This window comes from Heterostelium album (assembly GCF_000004825.1).
Source record: "Heterostelium album PN500 unplaced genomic scaffold PPL_contig20, whole genome shotgun sequence".
NCBI classification, from domain to species: domain Eukaryota; phylum Evosea; class Eumycetozoa; order Acytosteliales; family Acytosteliaceae; genus Heterostelium; species Heterostelium album.
Genome location: NW_008805097.1, coordinates 435,883 through 454,288, shown reverse-complemented (window position 1 = coordinate 454,288; position 18,406 = coordinate 435,883). Strand labels below are relative to the sequence as shown.

At 32.6% G+C, this 18,406-nt stretch overlaps 9 protein-coding genes across 9 annotated transcripts; 6 read left to right on the top strand and 3 right to left on the bottom strand.

Moving 5' to 3' along the window:
- Nucleotides 1-222: 222 nt before the first annotated feature.
- PPL_11138 (uncharacterized protein) lies at nucleotides 223-2,119 on the bottom strand (the record flags this gene model as incomplete). Its single annotated transcript, XM_020581896.1, has 5 exons — nucleotides 223-472; nucleotides 535-1,097; nucleotides 1,191-1,403; nucleotides 1,468-2,040; nucleotides 2,117-2,119. The coding sequence occupies 5 exons, from the start codon at nucleotides 2,117-2,119 to the stop codon at nucleotides 223-225; spliced, it is 1,602 nt and encodes a 533-aa protein (XP_020427766.1).
- A 581-nt stretch (nucleotides 2,120-2,700) lies between these two features.
- PPL_11137 (uncharacterized protein) lies at nucleotides 2,701-5,607 on the top strand (the record flags this gene model as incomplete). The annotated part of the gene is made up of 5 exons (XM_020581895.1): nucleotides 2,701-2,748; nucleotides 2,818-3,743; nucleotides 3,816-4,146; nucleotides 4,187-4,625; nucleotides 4,706-5,607. 5 exons carry the CDS (start codon nucleotides 2,701-2,703, stop codon nucleotides 5,605-5,607), a joined length of 2,646 nt encoding a protein of 881 aa, XP_020427765.1.
- A 118-nt stretch (nucleotides 5,608-5,725) lies between these two features.
- On the top strand, nucleotides 5,726-6,767 carry PPL_11136 (telomere length and silencing 1 family protein; the record flags this gene model as incomplete). The annotated part of the gene is made up of 3 exons (XM_020581894.1): nucleotides 5,726-6,144; nucleotides 6,222-6,617; nucleotides 6,641-6,767. The coding sequence occupies 3 exons, from the start codon at nucleotides 5,726-5,728 to the stop codon at nucleotides 6,765-6,767; spliced, it is 942 nt and encodes a 313-aa protein (XP_020427764.1).
- Nucleotides 6,768-7,505: 738 nt separating this feature from the next.
- PPL_11135 (glutamine-fructose-6-phosphate transaminase) lies at nucleotides 7,506-9,577 on the top strand (the record flags this gene model as incomplete). The annotated part of the gene is made up of 3 exons (XM_020581893.1): nucleotides 7,506-7,802; nucleotides 7,878-8,093; nucleotides 8,165-9,577. The coding sequence occupies 3 exons, from the start codon at nucleotides 7,506-7,508 to the stop codon at nucleotides 9,575-9,577; spliced, it is 1,926 nt and encodes a 641-aa protein (XP_020427763.1).
- A 118-nt stretch (nucleotides 9,578-9,695) lies between these two features.
- Nucleotides 9,696-11,515, top strand: PPL_11134 (uncharacterized protein; the record flags this gene model as incomplete). Its single annotated transcript, XM_020581892.1, has 6 exons — nucleotides 9,696-10,257; nucleotides 10,329-10,645; nucleotides 10,716-11,060; nucleotides 11,129-11,232; nucleotides 11,300-11,438; nucleotides 11,510-11,515. The coding sequence occupies 6 exons, from the start codon at nucleotides 9,696-9,698 to the stop codon at nucleotides 11,513-11,515; spliced, it is 1,473 nt and encodes a 490-aa protein (XP_020427762.1).
- A 54-nt stretch (nucleotides 11,516-11,569) lies between these two features.
- On the bottom strand, nucleotides 11,570-12,324 carry lsm4 (U6 snRNA-associated Sm-like protein LSm4; the record flags this gene model as incomplete). The annotated part of the gene is made up of 5 exons (XM_020581891.1): nucleotides 11,570-11,821; nucleotides 11,894-11,971; nucleotides 12,047-12,145; nucleotides 12,219-12,260; nucleotides 12,322-12,324. The coding sequence occupies 5 exons, from the start codon at nucleotides 12,322-12,324 to the stop codon at nucleotides 11,570-11,572; spliced, it is 474 nt and encodes a 157-aa protein (XP_020427761.1).
- A 188-nt stretch (nucleotides 12,325-12,512) lies between these two features.
- Nucleotides 12,513-14,216, bottom strand: PPL_11132 (uncharacterized protein; the record flags this gene model as incomplete). Its single annotated transcript, XM_020581890.1, has 1 exon — nucleotides 12,513-14,216. One exon carries the CDS (start codon nucleotides 14,214-14,216, stop codon nucleotides 12,513-12,515), a length of 1,704 nt encoding a protein of 567 aa, XP_020427760.1.
- A 497-nt stretch (nucleotides 14,217-14,713) lies between these two features.
- Nucleotides 14,714-15,850, top strand: PPL_11131 (uncharacterized protein; the record flags this gene model as incomplete). The annotated part of the gene is made up of 1 exon (XM_020581889.1): nucleotides 14,714-15,850. The coding sequence occupies one exon, from the start codon at nucleotides 14,714-14,716 to the stop codon at nucleotides 15,848-15,850; it is 1,137 nt and encodes a 378-aa protein (XP_020427759.1).
- Nucleotides 15,851-16,225: 375 nt separating this feature from the next.
- Nucleotides 16,226-18,355, top strand: PPL_11130 (phospholipase D; the record flags this gene model as incomplete). The annotated part of the gene is made up of 5 exons (XM_020581888.1): nucleotides 16,226-16,320; nucleotides 16,421-16,517; nucleotides 16,595-16,775; nucleotides 16,853-17,981; nucleotides 18,049-18,355. The coding sequence occupies 5 exons, from the start codon at nucleotides 16,226-16,228 to the stop codon at nucleotides 18,353-18,355; spliced, it is 1,809 nt and encodes a 602-aa protein (XP_020427758.1).
- Nucleotides 18,356-18,406: the final 51 nt, after the last annotated feature.

Genomic DNA, 18,406 nt, shown 5'->3' with positions numbered 1-18,406 from the left:
TCAACTTGTTTAACAACAGATATCAAATAATTAAATAATAATAAAATCATAGAAATGAATCAAGCACTAGAACACATACTAGTGCTTGATTCATTTTACACCCAGTCACGATCGTTGGAAATTTGCCTTCTAATTTCTTGCAAAAAAAAATTCATTTTTGAACAGAATTTTATATGAAATTTTAAATATTTAAATTAATATAAAATTATTTGTTTGTAGATTTTATTTAAATAAATTAAAGAAAGATTTAACCAAAGTTTTATCATTCGATTGTGCTACATTGGTATTAGTTGTAGTTGAGGTATTTTGGGAAACAATTTGAGGTTGTGATGTAGAAGATTGTACATTATTCAAAATGTTGTTGGTGGTATTATTGATTTGAAGGTTTGCTTGATACAAAGAAATTGTTGGTTCTTCGTCTAGTGTCTTTCTTTTCTTTTTAGATACATCATAGGTTATTTTGATAATATCCCTGTCAAAATTTGATTCAATTAATAGGGTTAATGAGGTGATTTAAAAAAAAGTTGAACATACTGTGTATCTTGGGAAGTTATTATGGCACCCTTGCGCTTTTTATCTCTCATTACTATAGCCCGTTCTTTTTGGGTCATGGCTTGAGCATTTGCCGGAACAATCTCTTTGTTCCCGGCTATAGCGATTTCCTTTGAGATAGAGTTTTTCGGCTTTTTAAGAAATATTGGGTCGCAGTATTCATGTGCCATCCAATTGAACAAACCAGACTTAATCCAAGACATTCTTATATTGGATGAGTTGAATGATGATGACCAAGCATGATAAGCCAACATTTGGTAGTGTTTATCGTTCACTTTAAACTTTGGATTGTCCTTTAACCCATCTCTGAGCAAATTCGATAGGTGTTGAGAGAATGACGAAAATAGGACTAAATCCAAAGGCTGGAGAATGTGAGTCAGGTTTGATGGGAACGTCATTATGATAAGATTATTCTCATCACAAAGTTTTTGTTCGTCAAAGAAATAATTGGATATGTGATTGTCTACTAAAAGCAGCTTTTTATCTGTTTTCTTAAATTGTCCTAGAAGCCATTCGACATATTCTTTCTTTATCTCTTGCGTTACCTATAATATATAATAATACAATGCATCAATATTGATATATTAATAATAGCAATAGACAACTTTGGGTCAAGTTATAAAAAGTTACCAACTTACATATCCTGACTCATTAGCAATAATGACACCATAATTTGAATTTTGCATATGTTCCCATTTTACTCGTTTAGGAATCTGGAGAACGTTATAGGGTGGTAGAGCATGACCAGATGCTGTTATTGTTCCAATCATTGTAAAGTGTTGACTTTGGGATTGCTTGGGAAACCTAGGTTTGACTGTCTCAAATTTGTTTCCACCGTCAATAATGGCAACCTATATTTTTATAACAATTAGCTAAATCTTTCGAAAAAAAACTAATAAATAGAATATTAAATACCTTTTGATTCATTTTCGTGAATAAAACACCTTTCTCATCAGAGTTTATCACATTCTTTGGTTGAATTTGGTTTTCTACTATCACCTTATGAACACTCTGGATGAAACATTGAATATCGGCCTCTTTCTCCGCTTTTAATCTGGCTTCATCTTGAAACTTAACCTTTCTTAACTTTAAGATCGGATATTTTTGTTTCAGCTTTGTCCACCAGTCACCACCAGGGTGACGACTCATTGTATAGCCATACTTGTCATATACCTTTCCGACAACCCAATTTAGAATATTCTCTTTCGTTATCGGAATATTCTTGGTATTTGATTCTTCTACCATCTTTATCATCTCTAATTCTTCTGCTTCGGTGAGATATCTGCCTCTTGGCTTAAAGGAGAGGTTATTTTTTTTCTTGGATAGCTCACTTTCAGAAACTCCATACTTTTGAGAGAGCTCCTTTTGAGTAAAACCTGTATCGTTTTGAATTTCATTTATTGCTTCCATCAACCTCTCTTCTCTGCTCATTTGACTAATCCTCTGAGGTGTTACACGTATGATATTGCTTAATTCTTGTGTATCCTCCTATTAAAAGTGCTATATTAGCACCATCTTTTCTAAATAATAACATAATTTTTAAATAATGTTAAACTCGACATACCATTGCATTGATACATTCTATTTTAATATAACTTTGTTTATTTTTATCTTAAAATCTACAGATATTAATAACTTAGCTTCAAAAAAAAACCATATTAATTTTTTTAAAAATTTTCACAAATTTGTTCAGAAATGAGAAGGCAAATTTCCAACGATCGTGACTGGGTGTTAGAGAAGCCTATCTTTGCTAACACAAAAAGTCCAAAAAAAAAAAATCCATCTTACAAAATAATGTTTTTTGAAAAAATTTTAAATAAAAATAAAATTTGGCCGACCCGATGATTAGCAAAAAAGGGAATGATATGATGGGATATGGTATTGGGTATTACCTAATTTTTTTTTTAAATATAAATATTAATAGAGTGGTGATTTGTCAGTGGTAGTGATTCCCACACACATATATTAAACTAGAGTAAACCACTATGAACTCACATTGAAAAACATACATACAAATAATTTGACTTTCAAAAGAAAAAGTCAAACAATAAAAATAAGTAATTTGATTCTATATCAAATTTATATCATCATTTACTCCAGTATAATCAAATCATTATTTCTTCTTAAAAATAAAATAATAATAAAATAATGGACACTACTGAAAATTATTTGCAATGTAAATGGCATGTACATAAAGTAATGTATTAGAATCAATCTGGTGAACTCTTTTTTTTTTATTTTTCTAATAATAAACTTTTTATAAAGATTGGAGGTAGTATTCTAGGTACCTCAGAGAACTATTCAAAAGTTTTGGATGTCATTGAACACTCTAAAAATGATCATATTGCATTCGATAAGAGTATTGATTCTAGCAGTGCTTCTAGTGTGAGATCGGTTCAAGCTGTTGTTGTCTCTGCAATGGAAGGTGTAACCAATACACTGTTGAAATTAACACAATTAGCAAAGTCACGTGATAATTCCTACGAACAAGTTGCCGATCAACTTTATGACAAGTTGGTCAAGTGTTCGCGTGGTCTCATCAATGCTGAGCTATCAGCTGAATTCGAATCGGAACTCAAGGCAGATATCACAAAGATCAAAGAGGTGCTTCGTGCCATCGCAATCACACAGTCAATGTCCGAGGAAATGGAGGATCTCATCGTTGGACACGGTGAGGTTTGGTCGGCTCTCTTGCTGACACTCTACCTAAGAAGTAGAGGTATATCTACAAGCTGGTTGGATACTCGAAAAACTCTCTATGTTTCCAAAGGTGAATGTGGACCAGTCATTGATTGGAATCGTTCCGAAAGTGAATTGACTCAATGGATGAAGCTAAACTTTACTGTAGACTTGAAGATTCTAATCGTCACTGGATTCATTGCGTGTTCGCCCACCGGAATGCCAACAACACTTCAACGTAATGGATCGGACTACTCTGCTTCTATTTTCGGTGCATTATTAAAGTCCAAGCTCATTACCATTTGGAAGGATGTCGATGGTCTGTTTAGTGCTGACCCCAAGATAGTACCGAAAGCAACCATTCTCAAAGAAATCTCCTATCATGAGGTAAGCGAGTTGTCTTACTATGGTGCCAATATTCTTCATCCACATACAATGCCACCTGCCATTAAAAATAATATACCAATTAGAATTCGTAATTTCTTTAATCTATCAAATAATGGTTCTTTAATGTAAGTAACCATTTAATTAATAATTAATTTAACAATTATAGTATATTAATATATTTGTTTATAATATTTTAGTCATTCAGATTCATTCTTGGAATCAGAATCAATTTATAATGTTAAAGGATTCTCTGCTATTCGTAAAGTATCATTGATCAATGTTGAAGGAGCAGGTTTAGGTGTCAGTAATTTAGCACAACGTGTATTCCTAGCATTGAGAGATGTAAAGGTATCAGTACTTTTAATATCACAAGGATCTTCACAAAGCTCTATTTGTATAGCAATTCCTGAAAAAGATGGTGACATTGCATTAGAGGCAATCAAAAAAGAATTCTTTAATGAAATTAAATTCACTGGTCATATTCAAACTGTAATTATTGAATTGTTAAAAGAACTTAATAGAATTGTTGTAAAATATTAATTATTCTATTTTTCTAATTAAAATTAAGATTGAATTGGTAAAAGAATGTAGTATCATTGCTGCGGTAGGTGATAAGATGGTTAGTTCAATTGGTGTTGCTTCAAAGTTCTTCTCTGCTCTCACAAAGAGTGGTGTAAATATTAAAGCGATTGCACAAGGTTCATCGGAGAGAAATATTTCAGCCGTTTTGGTAGATAAAGATACACCTTTGGCATTGAGAGCGGTGCATTCCACTTTCTATAGACCTTTCGATCCTGATGTCATATCGATCGGTATCGTTGGACCAGGTTTGATAGGATCAGAACTAATAGAACAAATCAAGAGATCACTCAGCAACCCTACCTCTCAAAAGAAATTGAAACATCAATTCGTGATTCGTGCAATAACAAACTCTAAACGATCACTATTCTCTACAACAGGCATCGATTTAGGCAATTGGAAAGATCAACTTGATAATTCAAAAGAATGTAAGTTATTATTATTATTATTTAATTTTATGAGGTAATCTATAGATTCTTACTGTTTTTTTTTTTATTGTTTATAATAGTTTATGATTTAGATAAGATGGCAGAATTCCTATCAAATATTAATCCTAGACATTCTGTTATTATCGATTGCTCTGCAAACAAAGAAATACCAAAACTCTATAGTAAGTGGTTATCGAGAGGTGTTCATGTGATCACACCAAACAAAGTCGGCTTCTCAGGTACACAAGAGCTATACGATCAAATCCAATCGGCATCCAATAAGAATGCCTCACATCTATACTATGAGACAACAGTTGGTGGAGGTTTGCCAATCATTCATATGCTCCAACAGATGGTAGCCACTGGAGATCGTATCACAAAGATCGAGGGTATCTTCTCGGGTACTCTATCGTTCATCTTTAATAACTATGGTCGTGATAACTCGAAACGATTCTCTGATATTGTGCTCACCGCAAAACAGAATGGATATACCGAGCCTGACCCCAGAGACGACCTCAACGGACAAGACTTTGCACGCAAGATTATCATTCTTACTCGAGAGGTTCTCGGTAAGTTCAATGAATCCTCTGTCGATGTCGTCAGTCTCATTCCAAAAGACGATAACGATGCACTGAACGCCAACACTGAAGAATTCCTCTCGAAGCATCTCATCAAGCTAGACAGTCTCTACGACTCAAAGAGACAGAATGCCATCAAGAATAACTCTGTTTTGAGATACAGTGGTGTCATTGAATTCAACAAAGAGTGTAACGATGCCAAAGCATCAGTGTCACTCAGAGAATATCCAACAAGCCATCCCTTTGCAAACTTGACTGAATGTGATAACATCATTGCAATTTACAGTGATAGATACAACAAAACACCACTCGTAATTCAAGGTCCTGGTGCTGGTGCAACTGTTACTGCTGCTGGTATTTTTGGTGACTTGAATCGTCTATCATTAAGACTTGAACATGTTTAAATAAATTAAATATATAAAAATAAATGGTAATCTAAATTACAAAAAAAAAAAAAAAAAAAAACAAAAATAAAAATAAAAATAAATTATTTTTTAAAGATAAATTGAATAGTTATAAATAATGAGTGAAGATATCAATAATAATAATAACAATACAAATAAAGATGAAGAAATAGTAAATGATAATAAAAGTGATAATGATATAAACAAAAATAGTAGTTTATTTAAATCTAGAAATAAAAAAAGAGCAATAAGAAAGAAAGAACAGGATAATGGTGGTGTAGAGCACAATGATTCTGCACCTACTGAAAAGATAGATAATGAGAATGGTGATAGAGATGATGTAGATAATGAATTGTCACTATCCGATGTTATAGAAGCAACCAAAGAGAAACAAAAAATGAGATCAAAAGGAAAAGGTGTAAATGTTGGTGTTTTAGCGGAAGGTCCTCATTTAAAGACTCATCTAAGAGAGTTAGAGAATAAACTTGATGATTCATTTGTTACTCACTCTGAAAATAATAAAGTTAACATACATATGTAAGCTATAACAACAATATATATATTTATAATTTGTAATTGAATACTTAAAAATTTATTATTTATTCATTTTTTAGGGAAAAATATATTAATGAAGAAATGCAGAGAAGGAAACAAGAACAACTTTATAATAAGCAGGTTAATACAACAGTTCAACAATCATCAAAAGAAACAAATCAAGACATTGACAACAACAACAACAAAGATGTACTACAAGAAAAGATTGAAGAGCACAAGGCACTCCAACAATCACTCTACGAAACACCATCACATCTACTTGTAAATAAAGGTCGAAAGAAAGAAGAAGACAAAACCAATTGGGTAGCCGGTATATCGGAAGTCGTCTTACCAACTAAATATAAAATAAAGAATATTTTAGAAACAGAAGAGGCAAGAGAGAAGATAGACCAGTCTGGCAACACCAACACCACCACCACCAATAAGAATCAATCTAAACTACACAATAGATGTAAGTAATTACTTTTAATCATGATAGCTATAACAACGTTCATGCATCTTATACTAATGAATCATCATCAGATACAAATCAATATGAGAAATCAAGTGACAAAGCAACAGATGAAGAAGTCTATGAAAGATTCAAAAAGAAATTCAGATATTAATAAGAGTTAACTATTTTTTTTTTATTTTTTTTATTTTTTTTATAAATTGGTGATACAATGATCATATTCTTTAATAATAAAAAATTAATTGAGTCATCACAATAAAAATAAAGTTGACTCACCGATGTGGTTGTAATTACCCCCAATTTTTGGAATAATGACTCGTTTTTATCATAAAAAAGATCTTTAACAGCTTTGCACCCCCTCCTAAATATATATTGAACTGAAGTTGTAAAAATAATAATATTTTTGTTAATAAAAATAATTTTGATGGTAAAAAAGTGTTAAATATAAATGGACAATGCAAGTTGTCATTATAGTTGAGTTAACACACACACATTAATTACTTTTTTACATATATATAATTATAATCAATCAAAAATAATTAATTGATTAAACTTACAACAAAAAAAAAAACAAAAACACTGTTTTTTATTTTTATTTTTCAATTATTCATCAATCAATTTTATAATATATATAATACAATTATAATTGATCCATCATTGCATTTACCTCAAAATATTACATATTTTGTTGTTGTAGACTACTCTTGATTTGATTTATTTCAGTTGGTGAAATTTTTTAATATCAAAATCAATCAAATAATAAAAATAATTATTTTCACATTTATACTCATATTAATATATTTATTTAGCTACACAGTAGTATTTTTGTTTGTAGTAAAAACTTTGTAGAAATAGATTTTATAAATATAAATATATATACATAGAATATAAAATGGATTTGCAAGCTTTAAGAAGATTACAAGTTACACATAATCATATAATAGAGTCATCAGATACATCATCGTCGTCCGATGCGTTAGAATCAAACGATGTCTGTGGTATCATTGGATTCATTGGAAAGGAGGAAGCCATCAATTATTTGATTGAAGGTCTCTCTATTCTTGAAAACAGAGGATATGACTCTGCTGGTGTCACCACTATTTCACCATCAAACGAGTTGGTCACCTCTAAATACGCAAGTTTAAATACAACCAGTGATGCAATTTCAAGATTGAAATCAGTTACGCATGTAAATAATAATCAAATTTTTTAAATAGACAACACCATCAAAAATTAAATTTTTATTAATTTTATTTATTAATAGTTACATAAAGGACATGTCATTGGTATTGCACATACAAGATGGGCTACACATGGTGGAAAAACCGATAAGAACGCACATCCACACCACGACGATAAGAATAGAGTTGCTGTTGTACATAATGGTGTCATTGAAAATAGCTCAAACTTGCGTGAAATGCTTGAAAAGAAAGGTGTTGTATTCAGATCAGAGACTGATACTGAAGTTATTGCTCAACTTGTATGTATCTTTAAAGATTTAGTTCTTTATTACCATTTACTAACTTCTATATCTTTAAAAAAAACAATTAGATTGGTATGTTTTTAGATCAAGGATTCTCTACTATCGATGCTGTTAAAGAGACACAGAAACAATTACAAGGTACATGGGGTGTTGCTGTCGTTAGCAAAGAGGCACCAGATCAAATCATTGCACTAAAGAATGGTAGTCCTTTGTTGATTGGTATCGGAAAAGATAGAATGTTTATTGCGTCAGAGGCAGGTGCCTTTGCCCGTCACACTAAAGAGTTCATCTCAATGGAGAATGGTGAGATTGCTGTTTTGAGAGCTGACGGTCACTCACTTGATCTCTCTCGTATAGAGTTGGCTGCCCACGAGCAGATCCAGTTGTCACCAGAGCCATACCCTCATTGGACTATCAAGGAGATCATGGAGCAACCAATGTCCATCTCGAGAGCACTCAATTACGGTGGTCGTATCTTTGATGATTCACGTGTCAAACTTGGTGGTCTTGAAGAGGCTAAAGAGCTATTGCTACCAATCAAAAACTTGATTATCACTGGCTGCGGAACCAGTTACTTTGCTGGCCAACTCGGTGCAAAGATTATGAGATACCTAGGTGCATTCGACACTATCCAGGTTATCGATGCTGCAGAGGTTAGTCGTGACAGTCTGCCACACACCAATGCCGGTATCCTCATGATCTCGCAAAGCGGTGAAACAAAGGACGTTCATCGTGTCATGTCATTGGCAGGTGAGTGTAATACTCCATGCTTCTCAGTTGTCAATGCAGTAGGATCTCTGATTGCTCGTGGTGCAATCTGTGGTGTCTATTTGAATGCCGGTCGTGAACATGCAGTCGCCTCTACCAAGGCATTCACCTCTCAGGTCACAGTATTGTCATTGATTGCCAATTGGTTCGCACAACACCGTGGACTCGAAGAAGGAAAGCGTCGTCATCTCATTGAGTCATTGCATCGTCTACCAACCAATCTTGGAATGGCGCTGAGAGTGCGCGACCAATGCCACCGTATTGCACAGAAGCTCTACAAGAAGCAATCAATGTTTGTCTTGGGTAAGGGTCTCTCTGAGCCAATTGCATACGAAGGTGCACTCAAGATCAAGGAGATCACCTATATCCACGCTGAGGGATACAGTGGAGGTGCACTCAAACACGGTCCATTTGCATTGATCGAACAGGGTACACCAATCATTTTAATAGTTTTGGATGATGCACACGCCCAACTCATGAGAATTGCTGCAGAGGAAGTCAAAGCACGTGGTGCATACACAATCATCATCACCAACAATCAAACATTGGCAAAACACATTGCCGATGACACCATTCTCATCCCAAGCAACGGTGTACTAACCTCACTCTTGGCTGCCATCCCATTGCAATTGATTGCCTATGAAGTTGCATGTCTCAAAGGTATTGATCCAGATCGTCCAAAGAATTTGGCTAAAGCTGTAACAACTGATTGATTTAAAAAATTAAATTTAAATAAATTAAAATTAAAAAAAATAATTAAAAAAAAAAAAAAAAAAAAAAAATACTTGCTAAATTAAATTTTTAATCAATCAGATAGAATAGTGAACAACAATGAAATTATTATTTTCTATAACAATTTTATTTATAAGTTTGGTTTTTGTTGTTTTAGCAGTGGAGCAACATCCAACAGCAGTAAAAGATATAAATGTGGAGGAACTAAAAGTTAAACCATTGCAACCTGCACATGATGACCATGAAGCCAGAGTGAAACGTTTCTTGAACAACAAAGGAGGTGACCATTTCTCAAAACGAGTTGCCATCATAGGTGGTGGTATTGGTGGTTCCAGTTGTGCCTATTATCTTCATAATCAACTTGGTAGTAGATTGGAGATCACCGTTTTCGAAAGGGAAATGGTAGGTGGTAGAGCCAGAATCGTAGATATCGATGGTTCTCCTGCCGAATTGGGTGGAAGTATTATACATCCACTCAACGAAAACATCAACCAACTAGTAAAAGATTTGAAATTGGAAGTTTACTATCCAGAGAAAAATGGTACTATCTTTTCAATTTGGAATGGTGAAAAGATGATATTTCAACAAAGTACTCTTCATCATTTAGTAGATAAGTTTAAAATGATTTACAATTATTTATTAGATCCAATTAGATTCAAAAGTAATTAATTATCATACATATATATTTTTTAAAAAGAACTTGTTATTAATTATTCATTCATTTCTTATTAGATAGCAGAGATGTTGTTGTTAATAACTTTTTAAAAAGTTATAAATATGAAGAGCCATTCAATACGGTACAGGAATTCTTTGATAGAATAGATCTACCAGATATTACAAAGGTAACAGCTGAACAATTCTTTGTAACCAATGCAAGTATTTCGAAACCATTCATTGAGGAAATCCTTAGTGCTGCTATTCGTGTCAACTACAATCAAGATTATGATAAGATTGCTGCTTTCGCTGCAATGATTGCTCTTGTTGGTGCAGAGGATGATCTCTATGCAATCAAAGGTGGTAATTATTTACTTGCAAAGAAAATGTTAGAAGTAAGTAAATGTAGCAATAGTATTCAAAGCAACATTACTCTAAATATATCTATCTTTTTTTTTTACAAAGAAATCACAAAGTGCAACTATCAAACAAAGTGTAAAAACCATCAAAAAGGAGAAGGAATCATATAAAATCACTGCTGTCAATCAAGAAGGTACAGAGAAAGACTATGAATTTGATATTGTCATCTTGGCAACACCATTGGAATTAGCCAATATCAAGCTACAGGATATCGATAATGCTAATAATATTGTGCACAAAGAATACAAAACAGTGAATACTTATTTAATTGCTGCCACCTCATTAAATCCAACTTATTTTGGATTGCCACCAAACGAAAAGATACCAGAGCATGTCTTGACATCTCACAACAAATCAATTCCATTCTTTGTTGCATCAAGAAATCCAAGAGTAACTATCAATCAATCTTTTAATCATAATATATTTAATGATCATTCTAAAGTTATTTTATTTTTTAGGGTATTATTAAGGATGGTCGTACATTATTCAAGATGTTCTCAGAGAATAAACTTGATGAAGAACTATTCTCTAAATTGTTTAATAATCATACTACTCTTAAATTGTAGGTCTAACAACCAACTCATTATCTCAACACTTAATTAAAACTAACATCAAATTATTCAAAATAGACATGCATGGAAAGCTTATCCTGTTTTAACACCAACATCTAAATTCCCACCTATTAAGATCGACAATAACCTGTATTATATTAATGCATTCGAACATGCTGTATCTACAATGGAAACAGAAACTATTGCAAGCAAGAATGTAGCTAGATTAATCATTAAATCTCTATCTAAATGATAAACTAAATAAAACATCGTTTTTTTTTTTTGTAGTTATAAAATAATATTATTTTGTTGTTTGTTTGTTTGTTTGTTTGTTTGTTCTGTAGTTTATTAAGTATGTACACCTCTGCCTCTACCAACACTTCCATCGCCTCTACCACGACCTCTATATTCACCTCTACCTCTACCAACACTTCCATCGCCTCTACCACGGCTAGAGCTACCGTCACCTCTACCTCTTCCACCACTGCCATCACCTCTTCCTCTTCCACGACCTCTGGATGATGAATCACCTCTACCTGCTGATGATGCTGGTTGATGTTGTTTTACTACTTGTTCTTCTTCAACAACCATATCGATAATCTATAATAAGTATTATTTAAAATGTTAGCAACATTGCGGTTCACTAAATATTAAGATCGATTCAACACATACTTCATCTGGTACGGATATATATTTAATAGTATTTCCTCTTATATAACAACTCTGAAGTTTCCAAAACTTATCACTATCCTGTTATTTTTATTTTTAAAGAGATTGTTTGATTAGTTATACTATCACTAAAGTGTAGGTACTTGTTCATCTTACTTTTGAAGTTCTAATAACATTCTTTAAATTTATATTCATCCAATTATCACAATTCACCAGGTAGCCATTAAATGTTTCACCATTCTTTAATTCGACCATCTAAAAAAAAATAAATCGATTAATGATGAGGTTAGTATGTTTGGTTGATAGTAATGAATAATTATATATTTACAATCTGATGGCCTTGTCCAGTACGTAGTAAGGATAGAGGTAGCTATATATTAATTGATAAAGTTAGTATTATAATACGATATCATTAAACAATCTATAATTACCATTTTTTTAATAAAGTTATTTATAAATTAATTTTTTAATGATCTTAATGATCCTACACCTTTTTTCGATCATTGCAAAAATTCTTTAAAAATTTTCAGTTTTTTTTTATTTTTATTTTTTTCATTTTAATGCAATCATCATAGAAATTCAAAAAAAAAGGAATATGAATATGTTTGATTGATAAATTTAGTTAATGTTTATTTAATAATTGTAGAGATCTAATAGAGTTTGGATATCTTTCGATTAATGCATTCTTATAATTGATTATTTGTTCAGTTGGTATAGAAATATTATTAAGTATCCATTCCAATGTTTCATGATAATCATTTACGAGAATATTATCGATAAAGCCTTCTATGTCTCCAAACTCTAACGTTTGTTTACATTCGGTTCTATTTTTCATTAACCAAAGAGCAATTTTGATTTCACCATTTTTAATTGCTAATGGCAGTACGCCACTTGTGCAACCTTCGGTTCGATTTAAATGGAGGTACTCTAAAACATCCATGTGTCCTTCCGTTATAGCATTATCCATCGCTTGCGTTGAACATCCTTCACTTCTATTCTCGGTTAGGAATTTGATAACATTTAGATCACCATTGTATGCTGCTTGATCCATATCATTAGGTGTACAACCAAATGTAGTATTTTCGTGAAGGTATTTTAGGCATTCCAAGTGACCACGTACCACTGCTGTACTCATAGCATCATCCTGTTGGCCAAAGGAATGATTATTCTCAATCATCCATCTAACAACGTTGATATGGTTATCAGATACAGCGTTTGTCAATGCCATAGATGAAGCTCTTGATGTGCAATTTTCGTAAAGCAATTGAACAGTTTCCAAATGACCTTGGCCGATTGCTCCATCCACCATTTCTTCATTGCAAGTCAGTGTCGTATTCTTAAATAACCACTTAACCATCTCGGTATGTCCATTAAATGTGGCCCACTCCATTACTTGACTTGTTAGTTCACAGTTTGTTTGTTGTTGGACCCATACAAGCATTTCCAGATTACCCTTGGCAGCTATATATTCAATGACTTGGTCAGAGTAAACACAGTTATGTTGAAATAATAATTTGAATATTTCAAATTGATTGTAGTTTGCTGCACTTTCCAAGAGATTGGTGTCATTTCGATTGAGAAGTCCGATGTGTTCTTCGAGAAGATAATGGAGTACCTTAATATTTCCGTTGTAGATTGCATATAGGAACATATTGCTTTTGCTAAAATCTTTTTCTCTATTGTCTTTTAACAATTTAATCAATTCCACAGTACCGTACTGGGCTGCTGTATTGAATACATTAGATTGTTGGCTTCTATCAATTCCATGAGTGTCTACCAAATCAATAAAGAACTTCAAGGTCTCCATGTCACCGGATTTTGGAGCAATCACCATAGCGCTATAATAATCCCAATAGTGTTCGGGGAAAGTGGCCAAAAGATATTGAGCAACATCGATTCTTCCATTTTCAGAGCACTGTATCAACATACTATCGAGTGTTGCTTCTCGAAGCTTGCCAATTCTATCCTGACCAACCTTTGACCCGACTAGTCTAAAGTGATTCATTAGATATTCTACCATCTCTAAGCTTCCACCGATTATGGCATGCTCCAAAACCAATGATTCATCAAGTCTACCTTTACTATTGATATTGAATTCAGTGGAGTATTCATCTCTAGTTACACCATTGTACTTAACACTGTCACTCTCCAAATACGACTTTAAATGATCCAATAGATTATGTGCGCACATCACATATGGATTCTTTATAACTTCGTTCCACTCGAATGATTTACCACCTTTATTTGTTGATAAAATCGAAACATTCTCAAATATCTTTTGATTTACTACTCTATTTAATAGTACCTCTGAAAATAATTTATCCATAGTTTTATAATTATGATTAGAATGACCATGGTTTGGTTTATTTAAATACTTTAGTATTTTCAAAAAATCTTTAGTTTTAGTTGGAATTTCTATGATTCATTTTAAAAAGATCAAAGAAAAACTCAATACCATGGACAATTATTTTAGTTTTTAAAGATTCCGAGGTTACCAGTTCATTATTTTAATAGATTTTTAACAAAATTTAAAAATGAAGAAAAAAGTAACAATTATAAACAGACTCTTTTTATTTAAATATCAAAATATAATTATTGTTTTTTTTTTTTGCCGAGTTCAAATAAATCATTTATATATTTTTTGTTATTAAAATATAAATAATAATTATGGTGGAAAAAAGATCACAATTACTTCATTTTACCTTTTTTTGATTTGATTTTAAAAATTCAAAAACGTTTTTGAAAATTTTTTAAAGAAAATAAGAATTTTTTTTATTGCATTTTTATATATTTATTAATTTATAAGGTCATTGTGTGTGTGTAATGTCTAGACAACCTGCTCCAACACAAGAAGAGCTCAGAGAGTTATTATCAGCAGGTAGAGGTCTCTATGAATTGTTGAACGTCTCTGAAAATGCCGATACCAAAGAAATAACAAACAGCTACAGAAAGTTGGCACTTAAATATCATCCCGACAAGAACAATGGTAAAACTCTACCACAGATGTTGGATATCAACAAAGCTCATACCATTCTTTCGAATCCTAGAATGCGTTATCTATACGACAATTATTCAGTGACAGAGGAAGGTGTTCATAGAAACGACGATTTCAACTCACCCTTTGGTTTCCACACCTACGACTACAGCAGAGGTGGCGGTGGTCAATCCGGTATTCTCTCACAGGAGGATTTCGTTGAGCTCATCAATGCCAGTATTGCACTAGGTATTCAGCTCGTGGCGACACCTCTAAGAAATATAGCAATCTTCACACAAACCAATGTCGTTGGTGTACTCAGTGGTTACCAGGCATTCAAACGGCTATACAACACCCAGGGAATACGTGGATTGTGGCGTGGATCAATCACACAGCACGCACTCAGTTTCATTGGTAACAAAGTCAGTCGGTTCATGACAGGCTTTGTGATGCTACCCATCAAAGAATCCTACCAGCATCCGCTACTCAAGAGTGTAGTCAGTTCATTCTTTGAGTATCCGTTCGAGCTTATCTTGACTATATACATCGTACGACAAGAGTTTGATTCTATCTTTGAAATATTCAATCATCTGATAGAAGCTCGTGGCACCAACTCACTTTGGGTCGGATTCAGCTTGCACATGACACTCAATATATTGGGATCACAGCTCGATCTCCAACTAGCACGTCTCAAAGAATACTCATTCGAACAATACACACGTAATCCACAATCAAAGACCTGGCGATACATCAACTTTATACTATCGAGTACCTTCTGTAACACACTGATCTACTCATCGATCATGACACCATTAACAGGACTCTGTTACCAACGACAACTACAATCACTACTACGAGTCAAAGAACGACAAACCACTTTACAACTACTCAAACGAAACTGGACCAACGGAGGACTAAGCAGGGTCTACGCTGGATTAATACCACTCACTTGTTATTTAATTATGATGGATAATAATTATGTATAAATTCGAAAATAAAAATCAAGATCACAGTATATCTCTGTTTAGTTATTCAATTTCAAATAATAGATTGTAGCTTTTGTCATTATAAGTTGATCTGTCTGTTCTTAGTAGATCGTATTATATATTCTATTTTATTAATTTTTTTTTTTTTTGCTAATCAATGTTGACGATAAAAAAGAATCATTAATCTTTCACTGTTACCGAAATTTACATTAAAGATTTTCATGTGTTTTTTTTTTTTTTTTTTTTGCATAATTGCTAATCATTAGATCATCTTTTATCTATTTACTTTTATTTTTTTTCACAAATATATAGATTGAATGTTTATTAGAGTAATATATCGTAATAATCACTATTTGTATAAATAATAGAAAAAAAATGAATGGAGCTTCTAAACAAACTCCAAAACTTTTTGATGCTCTTAAAAAGACTAAACTATGGAAATATGTAGTTTATAGATCCACTTTAAAAAAGTAGGTATCATTTTAACTTTTCTTTTTAATAATAATTATGAGTTATGATATTTGAATGTTTGGTTTGATTGACTAATTCGTAAAACTATCAAAATAATAGAATGTATAGATTAGAGAATTGGAGTGATAATAATAATGTTACTCTATTCTTCAATGGTGATGAGACATTTCAATCGATGTGGGAGAGTATAGAAAATGTATGTTCATTGATAATAATAATAATAATAATACAACAACTATACTTATTTTTGTTTTTTTTTGTTTAAATGCATAGGCAAAAGAATCTATAAATATAGAAACTTATACGATAGAACCAGATAGGGTAGGTCTAAAGACAATAGAATTGTTGACAGCAGCACAAAGAAGAGGTTGTAAAGTAAAGTTTGTTTATGATGCTATTGGTAGTTCTTCAATCTCTGATTCAATGCTGGACGAATTACGAGCAAGTGGTGCAAGTATGTTATTGAGCCAACACCATTCGATATCTAATAGATTACTTACTAACAATATTCTTTGTTACTACAAATGCTAGCATTAATTTGTTTCAATCCATTCTTCTCCAAGAATTTTCCTATCAATTTCAGAAATCATAGAAAGATGATGGTCGTAGATGATAAGGTTGGCTATTGCGGTGGAATGAACATCAGTGAGAAATATGCTGGTGAACTATTGGGGAATAGCTACTTTAGAGATACGCACGTCAAGATTGAAGGTCCTGCTGTTAAAGATCTACTCGACGCATTCTACAGCAAAAAGAAAGATAAAAAGTCACTCTTTTCATATATACCTTCAACATCCAACTTTTCAAGTAGCATCACACCTAACGAGGCTGAAACACCATTGCCAAACACCAAACCCAACACTACCAGCGCATCATCTACAAAAGACAATTCAAACAGTTTAGATAAAACTGTAATTGGAAGTAGTATTACAACTAATAATAGTATCGACAACAGTATTACAGCATACGAAAAGTCTATATATCATTATTATTTAAATAATAGTTATAGTTTTGGAATTAATAGAATTAATAGTAATAATAATAATAGTAGTAGTAATAGTTTGGGATCTGCATGTTTAGCTGCTGGTGAAGAGATTGTTTCTGATTTATCATCATCATCATCATCATCATCACCATCACCATCACCTGGTAGAAATGACTCTTCACTACCTAATAATGTAAAAGCCAATTCTAGAGCAATCATGTTGGTCGATGAATCGATAAAGGACAGGATACTATATGATAGATATTCAGAGTATTTCAACGACTTTAATAACGAAGAGGACGAATGGGAGGATGATAACGAAGATGACGATGAAGATGATCTTGAACACGACGAAGATGACGATCTGGAACGAGAGCTTGCTTTACTCAACCATAACTCTGAAAAGAAACGTGTCGATAAAGTATCGATTCAAGTGTTGGAGTCAAATTTGATGCGAGGTAAACGTAATCTTCAGAGAGGTCTCAGTATTTTGCTAAAGAACAGTAAAAGTCAATGTTTTATTACCACTCCATACTTTTTACCACCAAGACTACTGCGTAAGGCCATCATTGACACTGCTGCACGAGGAATCGAAGTAAAGATAATCACTGCTGGTAAATCTGATGTTCCATGGGTTAGAATGGCTGGACAACATATATATAGACCATTTTTACAGTAAGTTAAAAATATATATAGATATTTTATATTGCTATAACAATATTAATTTTTTTTTTGCAAATAGAAATGGAGTTAGAATTTTCGAAATGACAAAAACAACATTACATTCAAAGACAATTACTATTGATGGTAAATATAATACGATCGGATCATATAATTTCGATCATTGGAGCCAAAGAAACCTTGAGGTCTGTGTATCCATCGCCGATGAAAGAGTGGCCAAATATATTGAAAATCAGTTCCACGAAGATCTAAAATTGTCTGAGGAAATCACAATCGACTATCTCAATAATAGAAGTTTATTCAACAAGATCTACAGTTTTTTGGCTTATCAATTTGGAAGAATCGTTCGACCAACTGCAATTAAATAATTAAAATAAATATATATAAAAGTTTTATTTTTTTTATCTCTTTACATAGCA